At 43.9% G+C, this 13,309-nt stretch overlaps 1 protein-coding gene across 4 annotated transcripts in view; it reads left to right on the plus strand.

The window, feature by feature from the left end:
- efl1 (elongation factor like GTPase 1) overlaps positions 1-13,309 on the plus strand; it is a 299,478-nt gene that overhangs the window by 35,257 nt on the left and 250,912 nt on the right. For all 4 annotated transcript variants that reach the window (XM_072278343.1, XM_072278344.1, XM_072278342.1 and 1 more), the window contains exon 7: positions 1,122-1,336. In XM_072278343.1, coding sequence (XP_072134444.1) covers positions 1,122-1,336 — 215 coding nt within the window. The remainder of the gene's footprint in view (positions 1-1,121; positions 1,337-13,309) is intronic.

The raw sequence follows: 13,309 nt of genomic DNA on the forward strand, positions 1-13,309 counted from the left end.
GGTGGTGGGGGGGAAAGCCCAGAGGATGGGCAAGGGGTATAGTGAGGGGGACAGAGGGAGAAAAAGGAGAGAGAGAGAAAAAGAATGTGTATATAAATAAATAACGGATGGGGTACGAGGGGAAGGTGGGACATTAGCGGAAGTTTGAGAAGTCAATGTTCATGCCATCAGGTTGGAGGCTACCCAGATGGAATATAAGGTGTTGTTCCTCCAACCTGAGTATGGCTTCATCTTGACAGTAGAGGAGGCCGTGGATAGACATATCAGAATGAGATGTGGAATTAAAATATGTGGCCACTGGGAGATACTGCTTCCTCTGGCGGACAGAGTGTAGGTGTTCAGCGAAATGATCTCCCAGTCTGTGTCGGTCTTGCCAATATATAGAAGGCCACATTGGGAGCACCGGATGCAGTATATCACCCCAGCCGACTCACAGGTGAAGTGTCATGTAATTTTGGTTAGCAGATGTTTACAATTGCAGTTGAAGGATGCATTCCTATGGAAAATAATGAGAGTTCAAAGTAGGCTTGCGCTGGTAATTATAGATTTCTTGCTAATACATCTCTGTTTCAAGGACCAAAGCACGTCTTTGGGTCAGGTAAAATCACTCAGGTAGACAATATCTTTAGCCAGAGAGTGCTGAATCTGGAACTTGTTGTCACAAGCAGTTGTGGAGGTCAAGTCTTTACATATATTGAAGGCAGAGTTTGATAGAATCTTGATTGGTCAGGGCATGAAAGGATACTGGGCGAAGGCAAGAGATTGGGACTGAGAGGAAATATGGATCAGCTGTGATGAAATGGTGGAGCAGACTAAACGGGCCTAATTTTGCTCCTATATCTTATGATCTTATGATATTGAAAGCCAGAGGGAAAGTCCAGGGAATGGTTGAGTGGATTAATGAGGAAAGAGACCTGTCTCTTGTTAAGAATAAATGAAGAGTAATGAAGAATGCAAATCTGTGAAACTGTACTAAATTATAACAGTTGTATCTGAAGCTTTGTGATTATAGCAATGAAGTTTGAAGTGCAATCAGACAAGTTTTGTTCAAAAGTGAACTTTCTATCTTTAAAATGTTTTGCCTATTTTTTTCATTATACAATAATATCTGAATATTTTAGGTAAATGCGGTAACTGGGAGTCTTTTTACTTCAAAAGTATTGGAAGAGAGAGCGGAGATGGATGTCACACCAGAGCCCAGTTTAGACTCGAAGACCAGTGGACAGATTTATGACTGGAGTGCTGGCTTGGAAGAAACAGATGATTCACATCTTTACTTTGCCCCTGAGCAAGGAAATGTGGTTTTTGGAAGTGCTATTGATGGCTGGGGCTTCAGGTATGTATGTTTTTGAAAATGTTCTTTAATCTGGTAGCACAAGTGCCTGTGTTAGATGTGCTAAATACCTGGTAAAGTTAGCTCTAATGCTAAATCTGAAATTGTAAAAACGTAAATGGAAATGCAAGAGATTCTGTAGAAGCTGTAAATCCAGAGCAACACGCCAAATGTTGGAAGAACTTAGCAGGTCAGACAACATCTGCGGAAAAGAACAGGAGGAGTCCAGAATTAGAAGGTGGGGTGAAGGGAAGGAATACAAGTTAGAAGGTGATAGGTGAAGTCAGATGGGTGAGGAACGGGTATGAAGTATGGAGCTAGGACGTGATATGTAGAAAGGGTAAAGGGCTGGAGAAGAAGGAATTTGATAGAAGAGTGGACCATGAGAGAAAGGAAGGGAGAGGGAGCACTAGGGAGAGATGATAGGAGAAGAGGTAAGGGGGGGAGCCAGAGTGAGGAATTGAAAAAGAAGGAAGGAGGAGGTGGAAGAAATTACTGGATGTTCGAGAAATCGATGTTCATGCCATCAGATTGGAGGCTGCTTAGATAGAATATGAGATGTTGTTCTTTCAGCCTGAGAGTAGCTTCATCATGGCAGAAGAGGAGGCCATGGATCAACATGATGAAATGGGAATGGGGATTGGAATTAAAATGGTTGGCCACTGGGAAATCCTTTTTGTAGATGGAGTACGGTGCTTGACAAAACAGTCCACCAATCTACATTGGGTTTCACCAATGTAGCGGAGGCTGCATTGGGAGCACTGGATATAGTAGGTGATCCCAACAGATTCGACAGATGTATTACTTTCTCGCCTGGAAGGACTGTATGGGGCCTTGAATGGAGGTGAGGTAGGAGGTTTATGGGCATGCGTAGCCCTTCTTCTGCTTGTGGGAATAAGTGTTAGGAAGGAGATTAGTGGGGAGGGACGAATGAGCAAGGGAATCATTGTTGGAGCAATCCTTGCGGAAAGTGGAGAGTTGTGGGAAGGTAAAAAGATGAGTTGGTGGTAGGGTCCAGTTGAAGATGGCGGAAGTTGCGGAGAATAATATGTTGGATGTGAGGGTTCATGGGGTGGTTAGTAAGGACAAGAGGAACTCCATACCCTGTTAAGGCAACAGGAAGATAGGATGCGCGCAGATGTCAGGGAAATGGAGGACATGCGGGTGAGGGCAGCATCAGTGGTGGAGGAAGTTCTTTGAAGAAGGAGGACATCTCTGATGTCCTGAAAAGGAAAGCTTCATTCTGGGAACAGATTTGGTGGAGGTGAAGGACCTGAAAAGTGAATGGCATTTTTACAGGGGACGAGGTGGGAGGAGGTATAGTCAAGATAGCTGTGCGAATCGGTAGGTTTTTAAGAAATATCAGTAGACTGCTTGTGTCCAGAAATGAAGACAGATCAAGAAAGAGGAGAACGGTGTCAGAAATGGACCAAGTGAATCTAAGAGTGGGGTAGAAGCTGGAGGCAAAGTTGATGAAATTGAAGAGCTCAGCATGGTGTATGAATAAGCACCAATGCAATCGTTACTGTACCACAGAAAGAGTTGGGAAGCATTACCAGGGCAGGCTTGAAACATGGACTGTTCCACATAGCCAAAAAAAAAGCAAGTGTAGTTGTGTCCTGTGTGGGTGCCCATGGCTACATGCAGAGTTTTGAAAAAGTGGGAGGAGCTGAAAGAGAAACTGTTGAGGGCGAGGACCAGTTCTATCAACTGGAGGAGGAAGATGGTGGTGGAGGAGAATGGGTTGAAAAAGCAGAGAGCTTTAAGACCTTATTGGTGGGGCAAAGAAGTTTCTAGGGACTGGACATCCATGGTGAAAATTAGGCATTTAGATCCAGGGAATTGAAAGTTGTTGAGGAGATTGAGAGCATGTGAAGTGTCATGGATGTAGGTGGGAAGGGACTGGACCAAGGGGGATAAAATAGAGTTGAGGTATGCAGATATGAGTTCAGTAAGGCAGGAACAGAGAGAAACAAATGGCCTTCCCAGACATTCAGGTTTGTGGGTCTTGGGTAGAAACAAGCTGTGTGGGGTAAGGGAACTTTTAGGTTGGTGGCAGTGGATGGGCGATCTCCAGAGTGGACGAGGTGAGTGCTGGTGCAGGAGGCAGTGGCCTGCTGGTCCAGAGTGGGGTCCTTTTCCAGGGGTAAGTAAGAGAAGGTATCTGAGAGTGCTGCCTGGCCTCAGCAAGGTAGAGGTCTGTCCGCCAGACTACAACAGCACCCCTTTTGTCTGTGGGTTTGATGGTGAGGTTGTGATTGGTGCAGAGAGAGTGGAGGGCAGTGCATTCAGAAGTAAGTTCGAAGAGGAGAGAGGAGTGCTGAAGTCGAGCTAGTTGCTGTCTCATCAGCAATTAGAGTTGAAAGGATCCAGAGTAGCCAGAAAAGCAGAATGGGCTGTCCAAGAAGGGGAGGTTGGAGATGGGAGAAAGGTCAGTGGTGCGGGGCAGGGAATCCTTGGCAAAGAACTGGGCTCGGAGACAGAGGCGACAGAATATGAGCTCAGTGTTGTGGCAGGTGTGGAACTTACTGAGGTGTGGGTGAAAGGGGGACAAATGTAAGGCCCATGCTGAGGACACAACATGCCATCTCAGTGAGGGGAATGTCGGAGGGAATGATGAACACACGGCAAGGATTAGAACTGGGGTGTTGGGGGGAAAAGAATTGCTGGCATCAGAGAAGAGGGGAGAGTTGGGTGTAGGAGGATGGTGGAAGTTTCGAGGACCCAAGAGGTGATGGGAGGCGCCTCAGAGACCTGCGGTTGAGGTGAAGTGGTGGGGGAAGGAGAACCCAGGGGCCCAATGGAACTTAGAAAAGTCTTGGCCTGGAGATGGAGACAGCTGAGGTTTGGGACAGGAGGCCAAGTAATTCGTAGTCTGAAGGCATCCGGGAATTTTGAAACTGGAGTCAGAGATAGTGGTATCTGTGATCCGGAGTCATCTGAGTGAGTTTGAAGCTGCAGGGGTTGTGGTCTGAAGACAGGTAATCTTCCAATCCTTCTTGGAAATCAGGAAAGAGAAGAACCACTAGTTGGAAGCATGGATATGGTGGAGGATGAAATGTTGGTGAGAGATCCATGACAGGCTGTGGGGAGTGAGGCTTGGAGTTGTGGCAGAGACTGAGACTGGTCTTGCGGCAATCTTTGCACGGTGAAGAGGGTGCCACCTAGTATTCCGCGGGAGAAATAGTCAAGCACAGTTACCTGGGTTCTACGGTGAGTCAAAACTGGCAGGCCTGAAAACGGAGCTGGAAGCATATTGGGGGAAAAAAAAGTTGAAAGTTATTTGTGCCATTTGCCAAATTAAGAAATGTTAAAACCAGCCTTATATAATTCACATTGGCTTCCGTTTGTATGACTTAAAAGTAGTAATGGTTTGTTAGCTCACAGTAAGCAGGTCAATGCCATTGAAGAGCTTCCTCTGTGGCAACCGAGCAGAATGTCTTGGAAATGAGGAAATGTGGGTCGTGGAGTGGGAAGTCATTAGGTGGGAAATATGTGGGAAGGGAAGAAATTGTGAGGGGGAGTAATGAGGATGAGTCACGAGAAAGCAGAGTGTGTGAAGAATGTTTCCATGGTGCATTAGCCTGAGTTGTGGAACAGCACCATTTGGACTGGGAACCATGAGCAGTCTGGGGAATGAGCCTGGCTGCTGTAGACAGAACAACATTAAGCTGGTGGTTGCGCAAATTGAATTTGGGTGAGAGTATCACTTAAGTAAGAATTCATTGAATTGGTGACTGCATTATTACATATCCTAGCAATTTCCCTTTAAAATTGCTCAGGGTTTGAGGGAGCGGACAAGGTAGTTATTGAATAGATGTTTGCCCATATGATGAGATCCAGAATAGGAGATGTTGTTTCAGAAAAAGGGATTGCCCAAGTATAAGGTAAAGATAAAGAGAAATTTCAGTTTGCACGATAGGAGTATTTGGATTTCTGTACCCTATAGAGCTGCGAAAGCAGTTACTGATTGTTTTTGAGGCTGAGTTTGACAGGATTTTGAACTGTAGAGAAGTTAAGGCTAAAGAATAAGCAGAAAAGTGGATTTGAAGGCAAGATTAGATTAGTCTTGATTTTATGACTGGCGGAGCAGGTTTAAGAGGCTGTAAGAGGCTCATGTTCTTAAATTTTAACAAGTGTGAAATAAGACAAGTCCACATCTACTTTCCAGTCAGAACTGTAGCTGGGGGGCCAGAGCATATTTTTATTTATCTTTTGGTTCGATAGATTGAAAAGGTTAATTCAGGTAGATAGTTTTTCCTTGTCCTTTTAATTCGTTTTCATTTGATATTGCTGGCAAGTTCTAAACTTTTATTGTCTATTCTTAGTGGTTCTTGAGAAGGTGGTAGTGACCTGCGTTTTTGTTGGAGATAGTCATTGCCTGATACTTTGTTGGAAATGTTGCCTGCCATCTCTCTGTTCATGCCTGCATGTTGTCAAGGTCTTGTTGCATGCAGACACGTGCTGAAGAGTTGTGAATAGAATTGAACAATGGTAAATTATCTGTGAATATCTGCACTTCTGGCTTTATGATGGAAGGAGGGTAATTGATGAAGCAGCTGAAGATGCTCAGTTCTATGACACTGCTTTGAGGAGCTCCTCCAATTTTATGCTGAAACAATTTTTAAAGATTTTACTTGATCTAAATGATTTTAACTTTAATTTATTTCTAGCACCAAAATGTATTTTAAAGAAAAATTCATTTAAAATTTTAAAAAATTGTATTATTTGAATTCTTCTGAGCAGTGGTTATGAATCTCTGAATGTCAGAGATATTTGAAAATTTTTCAAAAACCATTGAGGTCAGCATTAAAGCTAATCTTTTAAGATAAGTAAGTTGACATAAACCATCATACTCATCAGATATGCTTTATGGTTGGGGACATCACTTGAACTGATTTGTGTAAACATTCTTTTGGAAGTATATCCCACTGCTTTCTTTCTTTCAATGCAATTGGAATACAGTAATTTACTTTTACTGTATGAATGTTAGTTTTAGCTTGGCATTTTTTGGCTACCTTGGAAGAAATATATATATTTTATTGTTACTTTATGCTTCAAAATTTATTATACTTTCTTGACTTTACTGTCAAAAATTATCTGCTGTATAATAGAAAATCTCCTTATTTGATATGGAAGGGGGTTTTAGTACATACATGTACTCTTTCTTATGGGCATTCAGAGTAAATACAAAGAAACACAATAGAATCAATGAAAAAACACACACAACAATGTGGGAAATCAACCAATGTGCAAAGTACCACCAAACTGTGCAAATACAAAAAGAAAAAAATATAATAATAAATAAGCATTTCATACCCAGAACATGAGGTTAAGAGTCCTTGAAAGTGAATCAATAGGTTGTGCGAACAAATCACTGTTGGGGTGAGTGATTTAAGAGTCTGATGATAGATGCTTAGAAATGTTGATACCCAGGAACTTCAAATTGCTCACTTTTTCCACTTCTGGCCCCTCAATGAGGACTGGTGTGTGTTCCCTTGTCTTACCATTTCTGAAGTTCACAATCAGTTCTTTGGTCTTATTGACATTGAGCGTGAGGTTGTTGCTGTGACACTACTCCTGTATGCCTTCTCGTCACCATCTGAAACCTTGCTAGCAGATTTATAGATGGCATTTGAGCTGTGCCTAGCCACACAATCATGAGTGTAGAGAGAGTAGAGCAGTGCGCTAATCACACATCATGAGGTGTACCAGTGTTGGCTATCAGCGAAGTAGAGATGTTATTTCAGATCTGCCCAGACTGGTCTTTCAGTCAGGAAATCAAGGGTCCAGTTGTAGAGGGAGGAATACAGGCCTAGGTTTTGAGATTTTTGTTCAGAACTGTAAGAATAATTGTGTTAATCGCTGAGCTGTAGTCAATAAGAAGGAGCCTGATGTAAATATTAGCATTGTCTAGGTGATCCAAGGCTGCGTAAAGAGCCAATGAGATCGCATCAGCTGTAGACCTTTTGTGGAGATAAGCAAATTGCAGTGGGTCCAGATTCCTGCATGGACAGGAGTTGATTCTAGCCATGACCAACCTCTCAAAGCACTTCATTGGTGTAAATATTAGTGCTACTGAACAACGGTCATTAAGGCAGTTCACCTTGCTTTTCTTGGCACTGGAACAATTATTGCCCTTTTGAAACAGATGGGAACTTCTGACTGTAGCAATGAAAAATTGAAAATGTCTTTAAACCCTTCTGCCTGTTGGTTGACACAGATTTCCAGAGTTCTACCAGGCACATCATTGGGGTTTGTTGCCTTGCAAAGGTTCACCCTTTTGAAAGATGTCCTGATATTGGCCTCTGAAATGGAGATCGTATTGTCACCGGATACTGCAGGTATCCTCGTAGCTGTAGTTTTGTTCTCCATTTCAAAGTGTGCATAAAAACTGAAGCATCATTGTCATTCATAATGTTAGGTTTCACTTTGTAGGAAGTAATGGCCTGCAAGCCCTGCCAGAGTTGGCGTGCATCTGATTCTACCTCTAACTTCAATTGAATTTGTTCTTTTGCTCTCGAGATTGTTCTCCATTAGTTGTACCTGGCATTCTTGTATAGTCCTGGATCAGCAGAATTGACTACCATAGATCTAGCCCTCAGCTGACTACAAACCTCCTGGTTCATCCATGGCTTTTGATTCAGGTATGTATAGTATGTTTTAATATGTTGTCATAGGCACACACTCATCCACGCAGGTTTTAATGAAGTCAGTGACAATTGTAGTGTATTCCTTTAGACTCAAATATGAATCCTTCAATACCGTCCAGTCCACGAAGTCAATGCTGCTTGGAAGCACTCCTCAGCCTCCTGTGTCCATACCTTCTTGGTCCTCTCCACTGGTGTCGTGGTCTTCAGTCTTTGCATATACTCTGAGGAGAAGTACTACCAGGTTATCAGACTGTCCAAAGTGTGGGCATGGGATGACATGGTAAGCGTTCCAGATGGTAGTATAAATGTGGTCAAGTGTGTTGGTTCCTCTAGTTCCACAAATGATATGTTGGTGATAAATAATCAGGGACTTTTTCAAGGTGGCCTGGTTAAAATCCCCCAAAATTATGGGAAAAGGTATCAGGGTGGTGATGCCTGTTGATTACATCGCTCAGTTCGTCTAGAGCAGGAGTTTCCAACCTCTTTTATGCCATGGGCACCTCCCATTAACCAAGGCGTCCATGGATCCGAGGTTGTGAACCCATGGTCAAGAGCCTGTTTGACACAGGTCTGATGTGGAACTTACACTGCTACCAAAATGATGCCTGAAAGCTCCAGTGGCAGATAAAGTGGACGATACTTGATCGCTAGATGTTCCAGTTCAGCTGAGTAAGACTGGAACAGAACCACCATGCTTGTGAAACATGAGGAGTTAATCACAAAACATCCTCCTCTTTCTCTGTCTTTGAAAGACTCAGCAGTCCTATATTGGCGGGGAATCGTGAAGCCAGTGAACTATATCACTGCGTCCAGATGGAGGGGATAGCCAAGACTCCATGAAGCAAAATACATAAAGTATTGCAGGTTATGGAATAGAGATAATTAAATTAAGGGATGGTTTACAATGCAATAAAGATTTGAAGAGATAAAATATTAATGACCTGCATAATAAAGGATAACAAGTATTCTTAATTTAACCAGTAGCACCTATTATTCGGAAACTCCTAGAATATGAATGGCACCTAATTTTTATGACAGACTTGAGAATTCTGACACTAAAGTAAAACTTATTAAAGTATTTGAAGATCTTCGAGGGTCTAGACAAGGAGGATGTGAGAGGATGTTTCCTCTTCTGGGAGAATCTAGAATGTGGTGACAATGTTGAAAAATGGAAGGTTCTCTATTTAATAGAAAGCAATGAAATTACTTTTTTCTCTCTTTCTGAGGATCATGTGCCGTTGGAATTCTCATTTCCTGTAACAATAAATATCAATCTTCATCAGTTTAGTACTGTTAGTTTAGTGGTTTCTAGGGAGGAAGAAAGAAGCAAACATGCAAGTGAAATATTAAGTTGAAAGAGAGACGATGACTGAGCCATTTAATCACTGAATTTTGTACAGGAGCTTTTTAGTTTAAAAAACTTTGGTCCATAGCCCCGTAGACTTGTAGAATATCTGTGCTCATCTGGATGCTTTTTAATGTTAAGATCATTTCCAGCCATTTCCTTGCAGTCAATGTATTCAAATCGATAGGATTGCCAGGAAGTATAAATATGTAGTTCTAATTGGATATATCATGTTGTGGGTCTTGCTGCAGTGGCAGAATAATATAATATATTAAGTTTTATTTGATTGTAATACTCCTGTCCTTGCAAATTGATGACAGAATGTTTAACCTTCACCATTTAGGGGATAATATGCTAGGTGAAGTCACTAATCTTTCAGTGTTTCTGCCTCCTCACATAAAATTTAACACATGGCTAATAATTCATATAATTGAGTTTGTTATATTATATTCCATGCATTATTTGATAAAACAAACTCAGTTTCAACAAACTATTTGTGTCGGTTCTTAAGATTCATGATTTATGTGCCCTTGCTTTCACACTCTGACTTTTTGACTCATACCTGTTGGAACAACGCATACTCTGGTTCCACAGGTTGATATGTTAGTAGTTAGAAGGCTATTTTAAGAACTAGAAAACAATTCTGATTGAAGTTAGAGACTAAATTGGATGCATGTCAGCTCTGGGATTTTTGGCAGGCTATCACTGAAACCTAACGTCATTAATGGCTAGGATGCTTCACTTCCAGTTGAGCTAAGCTCCTTTTATGCATTGTTTTGAAAGGGAGAATAAAACTATATCTGTGTGAATCCCTGTGGCATTTGGTGACCCTGTAATCTGTCTCAGAGGCCGATGTCAGAACATCTTTCATGATGGTAAACCCTCACCAGGCGTCAAGCCCTGATAGAGTACCTGGTAGGGTACTGAAAATCTGTGCCAAGCAACTGGCAGGAGTGTTCAAGGACATCTTCAGTCTCTCACTGTTGCTGTAGGAGGTTCCCACCTGCTTCAAGAGAGTGACAATTATACCAGTGCCCAAGAAGAGTAGAGTGAGTTTCCTCAATGACTTTTGCCCAGTTGCATTTACATCTACTGTAATGAAGTGCTTTAAGAGGTTCGTTATGGCCAGAATCAACTCAACGGCAGTAAGTCAAAGGAATTGATTGTTGACTTCAGGAAGGGAAAGTTGGGAGAACACATACCAGTCTTTCTGAAGGGATCAGCAGTGGAAAGGGTGAACACAAAATAATCTGCAGATGCTGTTGTCAAGGGAACACTCACAATGCGCTGGAGGAACTCCAGCAGGTCAGTCAGTCAGCAGGTCAGTCAGCATCAGTTGAAAAGATTAGTCAACGTTTTGGGCCGAAACCCTTCATCACGACTGAAGGAAGAACTTTGGGGAGGATTTGAAGAATGCTGGTAGTTGAAAAAAACAGTAATTTGAAAGACAAAGGGGTAGGGGAGGGGAAGCAGGGAGATGATTGTCATAGTCATAGTCATACTTTATTGATCCCAGGGGGAAATTGGTTTTCGTTACGGTTGCACCATAATAATAAATAGTAATAGAACCATAAATAGTTAAATAGTAATACGTAAATTATGCCAGTAAATTATGAAATAGGTCCAGGACCAGCTTATCGGCTCAGGGTGTCTGACCCTCCAAGGGAGGAGTTGTAAAGTTTGATGGCCACAGGCAGGAATGACTTCCTCTGACACTCTGTGCTGCATCTCGGAGGAATGAGTCTCTGGCTGAATGTACTCCTGTGCCCACCCAGTACATTATGTCGTGGATGGGAGACATTGACCAAGATGGCATGCAACTTAGACAGCATCCTCTTTTCAGACACCACCGTCAGAGAGTCCAGTTCCATCCCCACAACATCACTGCCCTTACGAATGAGTTTGTTGATTCTGTTGGTGTCTCCTGCCCCAGCACACAACAGCAAACATGATAGCAGTGGCCACCACAGACTCATAGAACATCCTCAGCATCGTCCGGCAGATGTTAAAGGACCTCAGTCTCCTCAGGAAATAGAGACGGCTCTGACCCTTCTTGTAGACAGCCTCAGTGTTCTTTGACCAGTCCAGTTTCTTGTCAATTCGTATCCCCAGGTATTTGTAATCCTCCACCACGTCCACACTGACCCCCTGGATGGAAACAGGGGGTCACCGGTACCTTAGCTCTCCTCAGGTCTACCACCAGCTCCTTGGTCTTTTTCACATTAAGCTGCAGATAATTCTACTCACACCATGTGACAAAGTTTCTTACCGTAGCCCTGTACTCAACCTCATCTCCCTTGCTGATGCATCCAACTATGGCAGAGTCATCAGAAAACTTCTGAAGATGACAAGTCTCTGTGCATTAGTTGAAGTCCAAGGTGTAAATGGTGAAGAGAAAGGGAGACAAGACAGTCCCCTGTGGAGCCCCAGTGCTGCTGATCACTCTGTCGGACACACAGTGCTGCAAGCACATGTACTATGGTCTGCCAATCAGGTAATCAAGAATCCATGATACCAGGGAAGCATCCACCTGCATTGCTGTCAGCTTCTCCCCCAGCAGAGCAGGGCGGATGGTGTTGAACGCACTGGAGAAGTCAAAAAACATGACCCTCACAGTGCTCGCTGGCTTGTCCAGGTGGGCGTAGACACGGTTCAGCAGGTAGACGATGGCATCCTCAACTCCTAGTCGGGGCTTGATAGGCGAACTGGAGGGGATGTAAGTGTGGCCTGACCATAGGCCGGAGCAGCTCCAGAACAAGTCTCTCCAGGGTCTTCATGATGTGGGAGGTCAGTGCCACCGGTCTGTAGTCATTGAGGCCGCTGGGGCGCGGCGTCTTCGGCACAGGGACGAGGCAGGAACCCACCGGAGCCTCAGGCTCAGGTTGAATACATGGCGAAGTACTCCACATAGCTGAGGGGCACAGGCTTTGAGCACCCTGTTACTGACACCATCTGGTCCTGCAGCCTTGAGACGTTTCAGCCCCAACTAGGAGTGGAGGATGCCATCGTCTACCTGCTGAACTGTGTCTACGCCCACCTGGACAAGCCAGCGAGCTCCTTGAGGGTCATGTTTTTTGACTTCTCCAGTGCATTCAACACCATCCGCCCTGTTCTGCTGGGGGAGAAGCTGACAGCGATGCAGGTGGTTGCTTCCCTGATATCATGGATTCTTGATTACCTGACAAGCAGACCACAGTACGTGTGCTTGCAACACTGTGTGTCCGACAGAGTGATCAGCAGCACTGGGGCTCCACAGGGGACTGTCTTGTCTCCCTCTCTCTTCACCATTTACACCTTGGACTTCAACTACTGCACAGAGACTTGTCATCTTCAGAAGTTTTCTGATGACTCTGCCATAGTTGGATGCATCATCAAGGGAGATGAGGCTGGGTACAGGGCTACGGTAAGAAACCTTGTCACATGGTGTGAGCAGAATTATCTGCAGCTTAATGTGAAAAAGACTAAGGAGCTGGTGGTAGACCTGAGGAGAGCTAAGGTACCGGTGACCCCTGGGGGTCAGTGTGGACATGGTGGAGGATTACAAATACCTGGGGATACGAATTGACAATAAACTGGACTGGTCAAAGAACACTGAGGCTGTCTACAAGAAGGGCCAGAGCCATCTCTATTTCCTGAGGAGACTGAGGTCCTTTAACATCGGCCGGATGATGCTGAGGTTGTTCTACGAGTCTGTGGTGGCCAGTGCTATCATGTTTGCTGTTGTGTGCTGGGGCAGCAGGCTGAGGGTGGCAGACACCAACAGAATCAACAAACTCATTCGTAAGCCAGTGATGTTGTGGGGATGGAACTAGACTCTCTGACGGTGGTGTCTGAAAAGAGGATGCTGTCTAAGTTGCATGCCGTCTTGGTCAATGTCTCCCATCCACGACATAATGTACTGGGTGGGCACAGGAGTACATTCAGCCAGAGACTCATTCCACCAAGATGCAGGACTGAGTGTCATAGGAAGTCGTTCCT

The sequence above is a fragment of the Mobula birostris genome, chromosome 14, assembly GCF_030028105.1.
Source record: "Mobula birostris isolate sMobBir1 chromosome 14, sMobBir1.hap1, whole genome shotgun sequence".
In the NCBI taxonomy this organism is placed as follows: Eukaryota; Metazoa; Chordata; class Chondrichthyes; order Myliobatiformes; family Myliobatidae; genus Mobula; species Mobula birostris.